Source organism: Phocoena sinus, chromosome 20, assembly GCF_008692025.1.
Source record: "Phocoena sinus isolate mPhoSin1 chromosome 20, mPhoSin1.pri, whole genome shotgun sequence".
Taxonomy (NCBI): Eukaryota; Metazoa; Chordata; class Mammalia; order Artiodactyla; family Phocoenidae; genus Phocoena; species Phocoena sinus.
Window position 1 is genome coordinate 41,816,153 of NC_045782.1, and position 16,443 is coordinate 41,832,595.

General features: G+C 42.2%; 2 protein-coding genes across 4 annotated transcripts in view; one reads left to right on the forward strand and one right to left on the reverse strand.

Annotated features, from left to right (window-relative positions):
- LOC116745559 (leucine-rich repeat-containing protein 37A3-like) overlaps positions 1-8,761 on the forward strand; it is a 36,849-nt gene extending 28,088 nt beyond the window's left edge. Inside the window, exons 7-10 of the mRNA XM_032616368.1 lie at positions 423-2,227; positions 2,651-2,755; positions 7,170-7,219; positions 8,590-8,761. Of these exons, the coding sequence (XP_032472259.1) occupies positions 423-2,227; positions 2,651-2,755; positions 7,170-7,219; positions 8,590-8,725 (2,096 nt within the window). The 3' untranslated portion in view covers positions 8,726-8,761. The remainder of the gene's footprint in view (positions 1-422; positions 2,228-2,650; positions 2,756-7,169; positions 7,220-8,589) is intronic.
- Positions 8,762-12,902: 4,141 nt separating this feature from the next.
- LOC116745560 (RAD52 motif-containing protein 1-like) overlaps positions 12,903-16,443 on the reverse strand; it is a 44,778-nt gene continuing 41,237 nt past the window's right edge. The window contains exons 9-11 of one of the 3 annotated variants that reach the window (XM_032616370.1): positions 15,995-16,090; positions 15,244-15,287; positions 12,919-13,030 (exon numbers count right to left, since the gene is read on the reverse strand). In XM_032616370.1, the coding sequence (XP_032472261.1) occupies positions 16,044-16,090 (47 nt within the window). In that variant the 3' untranslated portion in view covers positions 12,919-13,030; positions 15,244-15,287; positions 15,995-16,043. Of the gene's footprint in view, positions 13,031-15,243; positions 15,288-15,951; positions 16,091-16,443 lie in introns of those variants that run through there. The other 2 variants (XM_032616371.1, XM_032616369.1) reach the window with 2 other exon arrangements.

The following is a 16,443-nucleotide window of genomic DNA, read 5'->3' on the forward strand; positions in this document are numbered from 1 at the left end:
AACACAAGCACACTGAGGGGGTGGAGAGAGGAAGCCTCACCACCCTCTGCCCCTGAGGCAGGACAGGATGGGGTATATGAATGTGAGGAGTCACAGTAGATCTGCAGAGTCCAGCTGAGTAGGGGGATATTTGTCTTCCAGCCTTGCCTTTCCTTGAGTACTGGCCCCTGGGAGCCAGTGGAGTAATCCTGAATATAGTTACTATATTTCACGCTACAGAATTTTCTGAGTAGATAGCCACTTTTTCAAGAGATATCTTTTGCACATTTTGTTGTTGCCAGTCATAGGCTTAAGTGTGGGTTTCTTTTACTCCTCAGTGGCACTCAAACTTTGACTGATTCCTAATTTATTTGGCTGTGGACTGACAAAAAGCTGTCCCATCAGTGTTCAATGATCAAAAATAGTCCCTTCTTTTTTGACAGATGAAGAAACATCTATACGGAATGCAGAAGGATCGTTGATGAAGGTGTTACAAGCCCGGAAAAAGAACAGCACCGAACTGACTGTTGAGTCAGAGAGGGCGTCGTCAGATAAAAGTGCTGTCAGCTTGTCAGGCTTCATGAATGAGCAGCTGGACTTTAAGAATAAAAGTGATATTATCAGTACACTAAATGACATACTGCCTTATACCTCAGAGGGAAATCTAGGAGATGTGGAATCAACATTACTCCCATTCATTCAACTTCTTTTCTCAAATACACCAGATGGAGATATGCCGCAGGGCCTTTTGAAAGGCAATACAAGGAGCCCTTCTGTTAAACCTGTACCCAAGAATTCAACTAATAAAAACAAATTGAGGAAACTCCATTTTGCGGAAAACTTGTTAGATGCAGAAACTCAAGAAAAAATTGATGAGGTTAAAAAGGAAGAAAAACCTGCCACGCGTACGCGTTCCAACATTCCAAGTGCCATGTTTCATCGCTACATCTTTCAAAAGAAATTGCAAACTGCCCAACCGCAGAAAGACAGCCTAGCAAACACTGAGAGTACAGAGGAAAGGCTGCCGAGAGTGAACAGGGTCCTCAAGGGCCCAAGGGGCGTACAGAAAATGCACCTCAAAGCAGTGGGAGATGAGAGCGTCAGGGGGAAACAGAATGCCCAGCCGTCTGAGGCGAACACTGCCGAAGAAAGAAGGCTCGGGAGGCCATCCCCAAGAAAGCTGAAACAGCTTCTCATGGTGCAGAGGCCCAGGAAGCTGGTGGGAAACTCCTCCAATGCAGAGTCTTCATTCCTAAAGGAACACAAGGCAGCAGGCTCCTCTTCCCGGAAACAGTACTTCAAGGGCAGGCCTTCTGCCTCCATCCCTCCAAAATCCCCGTCTGAGGTTAAAAGCAGATCAAAAGACTTACCCAACACTATTCATGTTTTAGAGGATGCGAAGGCTAGTGTTAGAAATATTAAGGACTTCGAACTAATCTCACATACTGGAAAAAAATACATCTTCCATAAAATTAGGCCTCATCGGGTCCACAGAAAACCCAAAGGCAAAAGGAGTCGAAAGTTCAGAAAGAAAAGTTCACTCAATAGAGTGATGCTTGCAAGCCCTCCGTTCTCTGTACTGAGGAGTCTCATAAACTCCCCTCCACGAGAGGCTCTTTCATCTTCAGAAGTGACTTCTCAGGAAAAGCCTTTTCCAGAATTATTTTCTCTTTCAGACCCTTCTACAGAAAACACTACTTCAGAAATCAATACTGCACACAATGTTTCTGAAGAAATTATTTCTACAGGATGCTCTACTCTGCCAGGAAGAACCGGCCCTGGAAACACTACCCATAGGAACGTGTCCCCTGCACATTCTACTGTTGCTGCAGACAGCAGTATGCCAACTGTTCAACACACCAACCAAACACGATGGGAGGACCACAACACGGGCACTGAATTATCCTCTAAGCCCACAGGCTTCGCTTTCCCAGGGCTCACATCCCCGGGTGATCAAGTTGAAACTCAGCTAAACCAGCAGCTACGGTCCCTCATCCCCAACAATGACGTGCGAAGGCTCATTTCTCATGTTATCCAGACTTTAAAGATGAACTGCTCGGAGACCCACGTGCAGCTGGCCTGTGCCAACCTCATCTTTAGAACAGGCCTCCTGATGAAGCTTCTCAGCAAGCAGCAAGAAGTAAATGTGTCCAAAGCGGGATGGGATATGGACCAGTGGAAAGCTGACAACTGTATCAGTGAGCGCACAGAAGCCCAGAGTGAGCAGAAAGGGCAGGAGTCAAGTGAGGTGAGGATAACCCCTGACACACGGGACCTGGACTTTTACTCAGTTTAGGACACGCCATTAACGTGCCCAAGCAGGAATGCCACGGGCTCCTAGTCTGTATCTTATCTTCAGCCATGAAACGGGCTAAGACAGTGATCTCCCACTTTGCTCATTTAGACAGTGTGCCACTATTCCTGGGGCAGATGAGAAAACGCATAACACAAGATAAATAAATTGTAGATAAATAAATTGTAGAAGAAAATGCTAATGATAAGATTAACAACATTAAATTTGGCCTGTTCTTATAGAAGCTACACGCCTGAAAGGATTGGGTTTTATAGTAGTTTAAGAATAGTTAGCTATCGTTTGGAATAGGTTTAAGAATAGTAAGTTTTCATCCCTTCTATCTCCTTGTTTTTAAAAAGTTGTTATTTATTTTTTTAGCTCACAAAAGAAGTTCCAGGATATGGCTATAACAACAGACTCATCTTGGCAATATCCATATCTGTAGTAGTGACGATTTGGCTTATAATTCTCTGTCTCATTAAGGTAAGGACAATAATTAATTCAGATTCAGAACCCACAAACTGAGAATGAAATCCACCTTTCCACCTACTACTACTTGATTCTTCTCTTTAGTCATAAGGACTGACATACACTTTGTTCTTTTACTGAAAAGTATATTCCTAGGATGTTTTTTTGTGTTTTCTTTTTTTGTTTATTTTGGCTGCGTTGGGGTTTCATTGTGGTGCACGCGCTTCTCACGGAGGTGGCTTCTCTTGTTGTGGAGTACGGGCTCTTGGCGTGTAGGCTCAGGAGTTGTGGCGCAGGGACTTAGTTGCTCCGCAGCATGTGGGACCTTCCCAGACCAGGGATCGAACCCGTGTCCCCTGCACTGGCAGGCGGATTCTTAATCACTGCGCCACCAGGGAAGTCCCCACAGGATTTTTAAAGGAACTCCACTCCCAGGAAATCTCTATGGAATTGGATCCATGATAACAAGCCATTGGACTATTTTGACAAGTTAAGTTTATAAGAAGGCCAGAGTTGACATGATAGTAAAATTCCTTCAACTCAAAAAACGATGCTGATTTGATGTACTCACCAGTCACTCTCATGCTACTTTTGATTTCTTTCCTTGTTGGCTGAAATGATGAGCGGTATACGATCTCCAAAGTCGTGGAGCTATTAGTCACCCTGGGAGCGGTAAAAGGACATGCCTAAAAGACAAAAGTGTGATCTTTTCAATTCCTTAGGTTTACTTAGCATCTTTCTTCTCCGGTGTACTAGGAATTGTGTAGATAGGTTCCATTAAACCACTGCAAGTAAAATTCTGCAGCAGGCTACCCTAAAGTATGTCATATTTATAGTAGCCTATTCCTGGAGGTAGCCTGTCTACCTTTTGTTCAGTTACACAGTGGTTTATTACTTTTCCCCACAGGCAGTTGCTAACATTAAGAGAGTGGTTTTAATAAGCTGACAGTCTTGATTCTACCCTGCGAATCCAACCTGCTTTATTGACCTTTTCTCTTGTAACGGCCTCCCTCCATTCCAGCCAAAGCGGCTCCTCACTACACGCTCGTTACACCATACCCATTCCCACTTTTGTCTGTGCCTTTGCCCGTCTAAAATTCCTTTATTTTGCTTTGCCTGTGGGAGTCCTATGAATCTCTGAAAAGCCAACTCAAGTTCAGGTATCTTTCTTCGTAAAGCCTTCCCTGAATACTGCAGCCCTCCTGATCCTAGTCCTGTGAGGTTTGTCACCATTTCTTAGGGGCCATAGCAAAGCAGTCCCTCCCCTCAGAACTCACAAAAGTGGTAAGCAGTTTTTAAAAAGGCAGCCCCCCAAGAGAGAAACACCAAAGTTAGCACGTCATGGAGCTGAGCAGAGATGCGTAAGGACCAATGGCTTGCAGCCCTATCAGACTTGAATACAACCTGACATGATGTACTAACTTCTAAAGAGAAATGTGTCTATCTGCAGGAGGGTTGGTCAGTAGTGAAAGCATAGAAAAGGTGAGGAGAGACCAACATGGGCAGTGCCCATCCTCACATTGCCCGAGAGTAGAGATGGCACCTTAGGCAGCATAACTGAAGAGTCAGGCCCCCTAGCCAGGCTGTGCCTGTTGAGGAGATGGACGGATCCAGCTACCTCAGGCCTTCCCATTAAATTCTCGATTCAGCTGATTCCTTTTCTAATTCTGTTCTCACCAAGTAGCCTTCGATTGTATGACTGTGCTTTAGTGTGCTACGGAGGCCTGTCTCCACAGAAGGTAATTCTCTCATTGTGTAGACACGGATGCCCTGTGTGTAGAAGAGATGTATTTCTCATTGTCAAGTAATAATTTGGCATTCTGATTTTTGATCAATCCTGTGATATTGATAAAGTGCGACCGCCACAACAGGAAGACGTGAGTTCTCTCTTGGTGAGGAAGAGTATGATTTCTGAGCCAGGAGGCTGGGGACTGGCATGGGGTCAGCTTGCTAGTCATTGGCCATTGCCCAGACTGTACCCTCTACATCTCCAGGTGGCATATGGCCTTTTGCTTTTTTAGAATTTCTGGAAAGTCCCCTTTTTATTGTTTTTAACTTCTAGGTAGTTTAACCTTGCATTTGTTTTGTTTTGTTTTGTTTTGGCCTGCGGGATCTTTGTTCCCCAAGTAGGGATTGAACCTGTACCCTTGGCAGTGAAAGCGAGGAGTCCTAACCGTTATTTCCTCTCCCCACTTATATGATAAGCTTTTTGAGGACAGGGGCCATGCAGTGTTCTTCCTATGGTAGACAATAATGGGGTTGAACGGAAGAGAGATGAGGCATTATGTCAATTCCACAGTGAGGAATAATGCAGCCGAATATTTATTTGAAGTAGCATAGAGTCCAGCAATAGACCCATGGGTTGTTAAGACTTTTGAAATGTCATGTTTTAATATTCCAGTCACTGGAAGAAAATGAATAAATGGTGATAGAATAGCTGCCTAACTCGTTGGGGGGTCAATAATAGCAGATCCCCATTTTTCATCTTAAATAAACATATTTCCATAAATGTGAAAAAAGACCACATAAAGGTATTAGAAGAAAAAAAAAGCAATATTTTTATAATCTTATGGTGGGAAAGAGCCTTCAGAGCCTGATGCCACAAGCAGAGCCTTTGATACATTCCACCATCTTGTCTGTGACACCAGCTTAGCACTGATTCATGCCAAGCGTAAGTTGAAGAGTTTTCCATATATTGTCTGATTTAATGCCCACAGTCCTGTGAGGATGATATTACTATCCCTCCTTCATAGATGAAGGAGATCAGTGTGAGGGCCCAGTGGCCAAACCAAAAGCAGAAGCCAGTTTCACGCGACTGCAAAGCTTGTGCTCCCTACTCCACTCTTTTGTCGTGTCTCCTTAGAGACAAAAACACTGGAAAGATTTGAAACCCTGAAATTCAATGAAAGCCAGTATTTCTTTACTATGAAGAGTTGTTTGTTTGTTTGGAGGTGGTGGGGTTTGGCCATGCTGTGCAGCTTGCGGGATCTTAGTTCCCTGACCAGGGATTGAACCTTGGGCCACAGCAGTGAAAGAGCCAAGCCCTAACCACTGGACCACCAGGGAACTCCCAAGAGTTTTATGCATCAACAAGAAGAAGACAAACAGTCTAGGGGAAAAGGGGGCAAGGGCTGTGAAGAGTAGGAGGTGTGTTGACAGTCTGCCACCATATCTGCCCATCCTCTCCTCATGGCTCATGTGGGGTGGGTTTTGTTAGCCAGGCCTTTGTCACCTCATGACGTAAAAATCATCTCTAATATTTTCTTCAACTACTTTTATAATCTGTCTAGAATTTGTTGTATTTCTTTTTTAGTGTGGTTGAGGTAAGGGATCTAACTTTTTCCCCCTACATGAAGATCTAGTTGTTTTCAAATCTTTCACTGAATGGTTTATTCTTTCTTCCCTGGTCTAATATACTCTCTTCATCTGGACTCTATTCTGTGATCCAGTTATCTTGTCCTGTACCAGTACCAATATCACACTGCTTAATTCTAGTTGCTCTATAACATATTTTATATCTGGTAGGGCAAAGTCCTACTCTTTGACCTTCTTTTTCATACATTTCATAACTATACTTACATATATTCTCTACCAAGTGTCAACTGGCTAGGTTTTATTTAAAAATTATTTTAGATATAAATGGATTGCATTGAATTTGTAGGTTAATTTGAGGAGAATTGACCTCTTTACAACATTCTAGGAGGATGGTATCTCATGCCATGTAAGTACTTCTTCTTAATGTCCTTCAGAAAAGTTTTAATATTTTCATCACATAGGTAGGTCTTACACATTTTTGGTTAAGTTTATTCCTAGGTACTTAATTTATTTTTATGGATATTGTAAATGGGATGTTTCTTCTGTTTTTTAGTTAGTTATTTGTGTTATATGGGAAAGCTATTGAGGCTTATATGTTGATCTCTTGATTTTGTATGGAGCCATCTTCCTCATGTTACTTCCAGTAAAATTTCGGTTGATTCTTTTGGTCTTTTTAGGTCCCTCATTTCATATGCAAATATGTTTGTCTCTTCCTTTCCAATACTTCGTTTTTCTTATCTTACTGATTAAGACCTCCTCCACAATGATCAATAGTAGCAGTAATCAGGGGCATCCTACTCTTGTTCTTGACTTTAAAACAAAGCTTAGGTTTCTGCTGGATACTTTTATTTTCTTTTCCTACTTCTAAGAGTTTTTATTAGGAATTATCTGTTGAACGTTATCTAAAACATTAAATAAAATATATCGCCGGCTGCATGCAAGACCCTAAGTTAGGTGCTGTGGAAGAGTCAAAGGATTTTTAAACAGGGTAGAATTCCTTGCCTTAAAAAGTTATCATCTCACTGGGTAGATAAGATTTAAAGTAAAAAGGATTGAATAAGGATTTGGAAATAGTTGTAATGGCTAATCATGATCATGTTTTCTTTGAAAACAGACTTATTCTCACAGAATCGCAAAAGACGAAGATAGAAAAAGCAGCAGAAGGTAAATATTGGTCTCTGAAAGCAGAATTTTACAACTAGAGGAGAACGTAGAACTCATCTGTTTCCATTTCCTCACCAAAGGCTACAAGAATGTTTAATTACCCTAATGGTTTACCCTAATTTATCTATCAGCAGAATTAGCTCCCCAGCCCAAGCTGAGTTAGAACCGGACTGGCACAGATTCATCTGCTTTCACTAGTCCTTTAAGGAAAGAGGGTGGACGGGGAGGGGTTTTGGTTGTACCTGTTCCTGCTGGCCTGATGCCTGGTTCCTAGGCATCAGGCCAGACCAGAGGCCTTCTAGGAGGCTCTGGGGTCAGGAGGCCCATATGGTTGGGGATTTAGGGGCTGGCCTCACTCAAAGCTGGCGAAAGGTAGAACATATGAGTCCCTTCTGTAAAGTGGCAAGAAAACTTCCCTTCTCATCCTACTGTTTTTCAGGCCCCTACTCTCTATTCCCTTTATCCAAACCTCATAGAATTTTAACTGGGAGAAACTTTAGACAGTAGTTTTTCTCTTCCTTTTATAATAAGGAACTGGAGAAAGAGAAAGGGAAAATATCTTGTCACATGGTCATACTGCTAGTGATTATCAAAAAGAAGATGGTCCCTTTCCACTGAGGACTTCTCTACTGATCCCAGTGTGCTTGGGCTGTGAGCTAGATTTTATGTCACAATTCAGTAGACACATACTATATGGACAGTAGTAGTTTCTGAAACACACTTATTGTGCACTCTGATTTTTGTTCTATTCTATTTGTATTCAAAAAGAGTATTTTGTGCTTCCCTGCTGGTCATGGCCTTTAAACTGATTCCACAATTCACTGGCCCCTCAGTGACACCCTGCAGTGTGAAAGTCAGAGCTATAGATAACTTTGCTCGTTGGGTTCACGTGTTTACTTGGTGTGATTCAACTTACAGGATAGAGCATCCAGGACAATAAAAGCACCTTCTCCCCACACCCACACCCCCAGCAAATGCTGCATGTGCGACTAAGTCCGAAGCGGACTGGTGTGAAGCGCATCTAGAGAGTAACGTGTTTCTGCCCAGCGCCGTTGTGCAGTGTTTTCACTGCATGAGGGCACTTGGCCAAGGGCCAGGAAAGGTGAACGGGGCTGAAAATCCTGCCTATACTCCATGCTAAGCCACATGCAACGGTCTCCCCGGAGACACTGGGGGTCCATTTTGGACAGACACAGAACTGGAAGGCCAGCATGCATGGAATGAATTTCAAGATCCCGGGTCTGTGGTGATTTTGCTCATTGTGATTATGGACTGAGGTACCCGTTTAGTCCTAATAAGACCAGAGATAACACATTGTGCGAGAGATGAAAAATGACATGTAACACTAAGTGTGTGTGTTTTCCTCCAAGGGGCTTTTTTCGATTTCTGCGGCGTAAGAGAAGCTCAGGGGAAAGTGAGAGTCAGGTAAATTTGAGGAGGGTAAAGTACTGTGGCCAGAGAAAGCAGGGGAGATGCAGAATTAATATTTCCCTTTCTGTGTTCTAGGAGGGCGTTTTCGGGACAAGGGGGCCACTTTATGCCACGGACCTGCCGTAGAAAGAGGATTTCACCGCCCAGGGTCCTGGCATAATAGTTAAACCCTTCATGGTGACACTACTTTTTCCCAATAATAGTCCCATCAAACCCTTGGGTAAAGGTCCATAGATGCCCGTAGAGAGGGCCTGAGGACCCATTTCAGGAGTTAATACATATTGGGCGGAGGTACTGAGCTCCAGTCCTGCGCTTCCTGGTGTTGCTCTGGAGAGCGAGGATATTGTACGTTTTTGTTTCTGGTTAATGTCTGATTGATCATTTGAGGAGGATACACAGACATCGCCCCTATTGTTTGTTGGGGCCGGGGAAGGCCCCGGGAGGAGTTCCCTGACAGTGGTGTCCCATCCTTGTGGGCCAGTGAGCGACAGTCTTGTGCCCAATGTTTTCCCCTATTGGATCTAGGGCATAAACCAGGGATTTTTCGACCATCTGGAGGTTTTTGAGTAGGGAAGGAAGGACTAGGGTTAGGATTAAAAGATCTACATTCTCCAGCAAAATGACCTGCCTTTCCGCATTTAAAGCAAGTCTTTGATTGCTTCTAAATCCCACTTTAGTTAATGCCGCAGCCATAGCAGCACTCTGTATATAAGCAGGTCCAATGTCCGCACAAAGGTTGTTGTTGTTGTTGTTGTTGTCCTCCAATGTTCCCCGTTTTCTTCAAGGTCGAATCGCAGCCTGACATGCATTATTAGCGTTTTCAAAAGCAAGCTGCTTAAATACAATTGTACCAGTGGGTCCGTCCACAGTGAGTCTCCCCACCGCCTGTGACAATCCATCTACAAAATCAGCATATGGTTCATCAGGTCCCTGTCTAATTTTTGAAAGATCCTCAGTTTTGTGTGTAGAAGGTAATTTCCTCCAGGCTTGTAATGCCAAATGATTTATTTGAGGATAAGCAACAAAGGGAGACGTTAATTGATCTTGTAAATATATTGTCCTTCCCCAACCAGCATATGATAATCAACTGGAATATTATGGGCAGCATTCTTTTCTGCTTGTTCAGCAGCCCGTTCATAAAAATCAGACTTCCATATCAAATAATCTCCACCATTTAAACAAGCTCGTGCAATAGACTTCCAATCAGCGGGGGGAAGAGCTTCTCCTGCAATAGTGTCAACCGTAACAGTAGTAAAAGGAGCAGTGGGCCCATACTGAGCACAGGCAGATTTTCAATCTTTCAAAACTTTAAAAGGGAGAGGCTGATGCTCCCTAGCAGCTTGTTGAGGATTATTAGGATCAGGTCTTTCTATGACGGGACAACAGAAAATAGGATCTTCTCCTCGTTTTATTGCTCCTTGTACAGCGCGCTGCAAGGGACTGAGCATTTTCACAGATGGAGATTTTTGAGGAAGACAGTCCTTATTAATCTGCAGCTTTTTCGCTGACTTATCTATCATAGCCATTAGAAAATCATCCTCAAGGTATTTTTCTCTTTCGTGTTTAAAAGCCTCATCTGTTAAATCGAAATATTCCTCTTCATATGATATGTCAAAATTAATAAGTTCCCTAGATTTAGGAAGTGGCGGTGTAGAAGCCATCAGGGCAGTTTTATCTCCTGAAGAAGGCTTTGGCTTTTCTGACTTTACATTCAAATCACCACTATCATGAGAAGAATTTAAACATTCTTTTATCATATTCCACAAACTAAATGTAACAACAAGAGTATGAGTAGGCCCTCGAGACTCATAATAATTTTTTAAATCTTCTTCAACTTTCTGCCAGATTTCTATATCAACAGAGCCACCATCAGGAAACCAGGGAGATACATCATGGATATGCTGCAAAAATTCAGTCAACTGTGAGGTAGAAACCTTACTACCCCAAGCTTTAAGCATCGAAATTAAAACCTGAGCAAATAATTCACGCTCCTTTGAGCCCTTTTGTCCCATCTTCTTTTACTTCTGACTATTGCCTTACACTTTTACTCGTGGCCACACATACTTTGCATAAGGATTCTCTTACCTGCACTTTCTTTTAACTGCCTTCACGCTTCAGGTCCCTGTTCAGGCGCCGCTTGCCGCGGACCTGCCATAGAAAGAGGGTTTCACCGCCCAGGGTCAGAAGGGAAGGGGTAAGGAACTGAAGTAGCACCGACGAATGGGGTCAGAAGGACCAAGACAACTGATGGTGGCAAGGCAAATTTTATTATGCCACAGTTGCAGATTATATAGGCTAGAAAAAGGGAGGTTGGTTGTCAGATGGTGGTTTACATCATCTAGGGACTGTCTCGGCTTCAAGGTTAACTTCTCTGGGAAGAAACCCATAAGCCCAGAATCATGCAGAATAACCTGCGTGTGCAGGGGGGAGACAGCTTTGCTCGTCTCAGTTTCCATTCTTTCTGATCCCTGGGCCCTGGTGGTTTATCTCCCGTGGAATGGAACAAGGAGGGGAACAAGTAGGCACAGTCCCTTCGAGCAGCGGCGGCATGCCTGGCATGTCCGCAGCTGGCTCTCAAGGCTGAATGTTTCCCACAGGTCCCCCTTTTTTATTTTTTACTTTTTGTTGCAAAATAATTCCATGAAGCTTAGTGCCGAGAGTAGTATATTGTTGCATGAGGATACGAAACAGACATGAGAAGATTATTATCAATAATAGGCAAATTATGGCCAGGGTAATAAATCCTGACAACCCTCCAGTAATCCAAGACTGAGGGTTTAACCACTTTAATGATCCAGTAAAGTTTGACTTACATCTTCTGGCGAAATGTCAAGATGTGCATTTTGCATATCCTGAATTTCAGCATTTAACTTTTTAAGATCAAGACTAATATTATTATCTGACCAAACACTCAGCAGATGCATTTTTACTTTCTCCCATTCCCAAATAGAGTCATTATACTTATAAGGAGTAACACAAATCCATGTATACTTTGCATGACAAGCTAAACGCATCCTCAATTTTAATGCTGCCATCTGATCGCCTCTCCTTCTTCTTCTTTCTCTGAATCAACACTGTCAAATTTTCGTGAGAGTTGCAGAGCTTCTTCAACTTCTAAACTTGTTGTGAGCTGTGGCGAGCCATCTATTTGCTAGCCATCAACCTCTCCCCTGCAGAATGGCCAAATTTATCAACGGTGAGAAAATTTTAAATAAACAAAGCATGATTTATAAGGTTATGTGGTGTTGTTCTGTATAATTCCCCCTCTTTTATTTTTTCAATCGTTAGCTTTAAAGATCTATTTGCACGTTCTATAGTACCGTGTCCTTGAGGGTTATATGGAATGCCTGTAATATGGGTAATTTGTAATGAACTACAAAATGTTGCAAGAGCAGCACTAGTGTGAGCGGGCCCATTATCTGTTTTAATAATTTTAGGAATATTCATAAATGCAAAACAATGTAATAAGTGAGTAATAACATGTTTGGTAGCCTCTCCGGTCTGTGCTGTAGCACAGAGAAAACCAGAATAAGTATCAATAGTGACATGAACAAACTGTGATTTCCAAAAGAGGGGATGTGAGTAACATCCATTTGCCATAAATGACGAGGTAATAATCCACGAGGATTAACACCATGATGTGGAACAGGAAGGTGAGGTAAGCACTGTGGGCATTGCTTAACAATTTGTCGGGCGGCTTCATGAGCAAGGGAAAATTGTTTGCGTAAGGTGGTAGCTGACTGATGATGTAAAGCATGGGAGTGCTGTGCTGCTCGTAAAGGAGTTTGATCATAACTCACCGTAACGCAAGGGCGTCCTGGATATAAACCATGTTTATTTACAGTACGCAAGTAGCGAATGCAATACATTAGCCATTCTTGATAGCATGACGAACGGAAAGGAGGAGTACGGTAAATTGGGATATGTCCTGCTTTAGGGAAAAGAGATTGAGGAGGAAGAGTAACTTTAACTTTATTTTTGGGAGGAAAATGCACAGGATAAAGATTACGTTTAGATCAAGTTAAAACACCTGCAGTCGCATTGTTTAGACAATGGACCAGGCAAGTTATAATGAGCACGGTTATGTAGAGCTGCAACAGGACCATCGTGGGAACGAATAAGCTGGATTCCCTCTTTAAACGAAAAGAGGATGATAATTCAGGGTCATTAGTATGTCCTACAGTAGCAGTTTCCAAAAGAAGTAATAGATCAATAAGGTATTTACTATCAGAAAACAGATTAAGAGACACAGAAGGAAAATGCTCAAAAGCCATAATGACAGCATGTAGTTCAACACGCTGAGCTGAAGTCAATGGAGTTTGTTCAGTCAATTTTGTCCCGTCGTCAATGAGTACAATAGCCATTCCTGAGGAGGACCCGCTGGGAAAAACCAAAGGTACATGTGGAATAGGGTGTTGTTGGATTACAGAAGGAAAAATGTAAAGATTATTTTTACTAAATTGAATTATCAGCAGGATAATAACATTCTAGGTTTCCTGGAAATCCTGCAAGAGCAAGTCCCCATTCATTACTATGTTGAAAACGCCAATTTTGCTGACTAACTGAATAAGGGATAATAATTTGAGAAGATTCTATTCCTATATGTTGTAAGCATCTAGTTCTCCCTTGCATTATTAAATTACTAATAAGTTCATAATAAGGGCTAATAACTTTAGAGGGTGTAGTTTTCATATGAATCCATTCAATAATCCCAACAGTTTGTCATAAAACAGCTGTAGGTACATGAGGTGTTGGACAAACAATTAAAGAAATTGGCAGGTGAGTATGTATTCGAGTTAATTGTGCAGAGCTGATAGCTCTATTAACTATTTGTAAAGCTTGAAATCCTTCTGGAGTCATAGAGCGTGAAGAAGGAGGATCTGAGTCACCTTTAAGAATATCTAACAAAGGCTGTAATTGAGCAGTAGTAAGTTTTAAGGAAGGCCTTAGCCAATTAATATCTCCAAGTAGTTTTTGAAAATCATCTAATGTTTTTAAATTATCAACTCGAATTTGCAGTTTTTGAGGCCTAATAGTAGTGTTATCAATATATTTTCCCAAATATAAAAATGGAGATTGTCTTTGAATTTTTTCTGAGGCAATGACCAAGCCAAATGATTGTAAGGATTGTTGTAAAAATTGAAAAGCAGTCTCTAATAAAGAAATATTATCAGTGGCTAAAAGTATATCACCCATATAATGTATGCGATATAACGTTGGAAACCTTTTTCTCGCAGGAGTCAAGGCCTGAGCCACATATTTTTGGCATAATGTAGGACTATTTGCCATACCCTGAGGCAATACTTTCCATTGAAATCTCCTCATGGGTTCCTTAAAATTTAAGGAAGGCAAGCTAAAAGCAAAATGTTTTCTATCTTCAGGAAACAAAGGAATAGTGAAAAGACAATCTTTTAAATCTACAATTAAAAGATGGTAATTGTGTGGTATGGCTGTTGGAGAGGGTAGGCCTGGTTGAAGAGCTCCCATTATTAGCATAGTTTTATTAACAGCTCTTAGATCCTGTAATAACCTATATTTTCCAGATTTTTTCTTGATAATAAAAATAGGAGTATTCCAAGGACTATTGGAAGACTTTAAGTGTCCTAACTTTAATTGTTCTATAACTAACTACTCTGCAGCCTCTAATCTGTCCTTAGTGAGGGGCCATTGGTCCACCCATACAGGGTCATCAGTCAGCCAAGTAATTGGATCAGCAGTGAGTGGAGGAGAATCCAAGGCCCCTAAGAAAAACCCAAACCTTGTCTATCATTTTTTATTTTCACATCAATAGGATAGACAGTTCCTTGTTGATTTGTTCCCAGCCCTTTTGTGGGAAGAAATCCTTGATCCAACATCATATTAGAGACTTGAGAATTTGGACTATAAAGCAATACTCCCATTTCTTTTAATATGTCTCGGCCCCAGAGGTTTAAAGGCAGCCCAGGCAAAACATAAGGCTGGAAGTATCCTGAATGGCCCTCACTATCTTGCCATAATAATAACTGACTACTTTGCACAGGAGAAGAACTTTGTCCTAGTCCTTGAAGTTCTGTAATAGTAGGACTAACGGGCCGATGTTTAGGCCAGTGTATCTGCGTCATAACAGAGACATCAGCTCCCGTGTCTAACAAACCTGAAAAAACCTTTCCATTAATGGTTCATTTCTGGACATTCTTTCCCTATCTTCTGAATCCAGTAGGCAGCATTAGATGATCCAAAAGCCTTTGTTCCTCTCTTTTGATGTTGTAAAATTTGTCCATGAGGTACAAAGGGCAAAAGTAGCAATTGTGCAATTTTATCACCAGGAGAAATAGTTATTATATTTTTAATAGTTTGTGCCATGATTTTTATTTCTCCTTCGTAGTCAGAATCTAACTTTGGCTTAGGGTTATGTATAGACCTCTCAACGCCACACACAAGGAAACATGGCACAAAAGCTACATGACAGGGAGTCTTCTGATGAGGATGAGATATTCCATAAGGATGCAGGGTAAATGATAGGGGACAATTTAAAATTCTCATCTAAAATGAGGAAATAATGAGACTATAATTGTTCCTTTCAAAAGTAAAAGCCTTGGCATTAGTCTTCTTACCCCAGGGAAGTCATCGAAGCCCCAGCAGAGAAGCTTCTGGCTGCCTATTGGATTGATGAAGAGGCGGGTGAGGAAAGTGAGACAGCACACGAGACTGCCACAGAGGGAGCCCTGTTCTGACTCAAGCCACCTGCAAATTTTATTTTCTTCTTCTATTGGTTTCTTATATTGGTTTCTCAGCATCGCCTGTAAAAATACTTATTTTTCTGATATTAAAATGTATAAATTCATAACCAAGTTTAACCATGTGGTAAAGGAATTAAAATGTAAATAGTTGAATATATACCAATAACAAGGGCCTGCAAGAAGAAGCAGGGCTGAAACTAGAATCCCTCCTGGTAGCCAGTACTTCCACAAGGGGAAATGTGGGCAAAGGAGGATGAGTAGAAGGATGAAGAGGGGCTTCCCTCCCTTGTTTGCCCAGTATCATCCGTCCCTGGGAACTGGAAAACATACCATCCTCAAGGGGCATAGATCATTAAATCAAATGTGTACCCTGTCTTGGTAGGGGGTTCTCCACCACTTCAAGCTGGGGGAAAATTCCCATTGGGTGGGTTTTTTTTCTTTAAAAAAAAATCCCTACCCTTGGATAACTAGCAGGGAGGTGCCAGAAAAACAGGGTAAAGAACATGCGAGAGCAGCCATTGCCCAAGACGGCCCTCCTCAGGCCCTGGCCTCTCCTGACCCCACTGCGGGTCAGCTGTGTGCTGCTCGGCTCCCTGTAGCTCAGCCCAGCAGCAAACCTACTCACGTCCTGCCACACCCAGCACAGGCCACGAGCTGCACGATTCCAAGTGATTCTATAATGACAGTGCCACGTGCGGAAGGTGCAAACGCTCTTCCACTCCTGCAAAGAAAGTCATTAATCACATTTATTAAGTCAGTGAGAGTTAAATACATTAATGAGTAAAAGAAATTCTGAATGAACAAGACTTGATAATCTACCAAAAGGACCACAGATACTGCTGGTGGTTTAGTAATATGAGGTGAAGAACGGTGCAAGCCATGGGGTGATAGTACACGGTCCCCCAGAGGATCAGTGGGCCTGGAAGACAGCCCAGCAGGTTCTGCTGGTTGGGTGGGGTTCCAATCAAAGTGAACCTATAGGCCTCTCAATGCCACAGGCAAGGAAAACATGGCACAAAAGCTACAGGACAGGGAGTCTTCTGATGAGGATGAGATATTCTATAAGGATGCAGG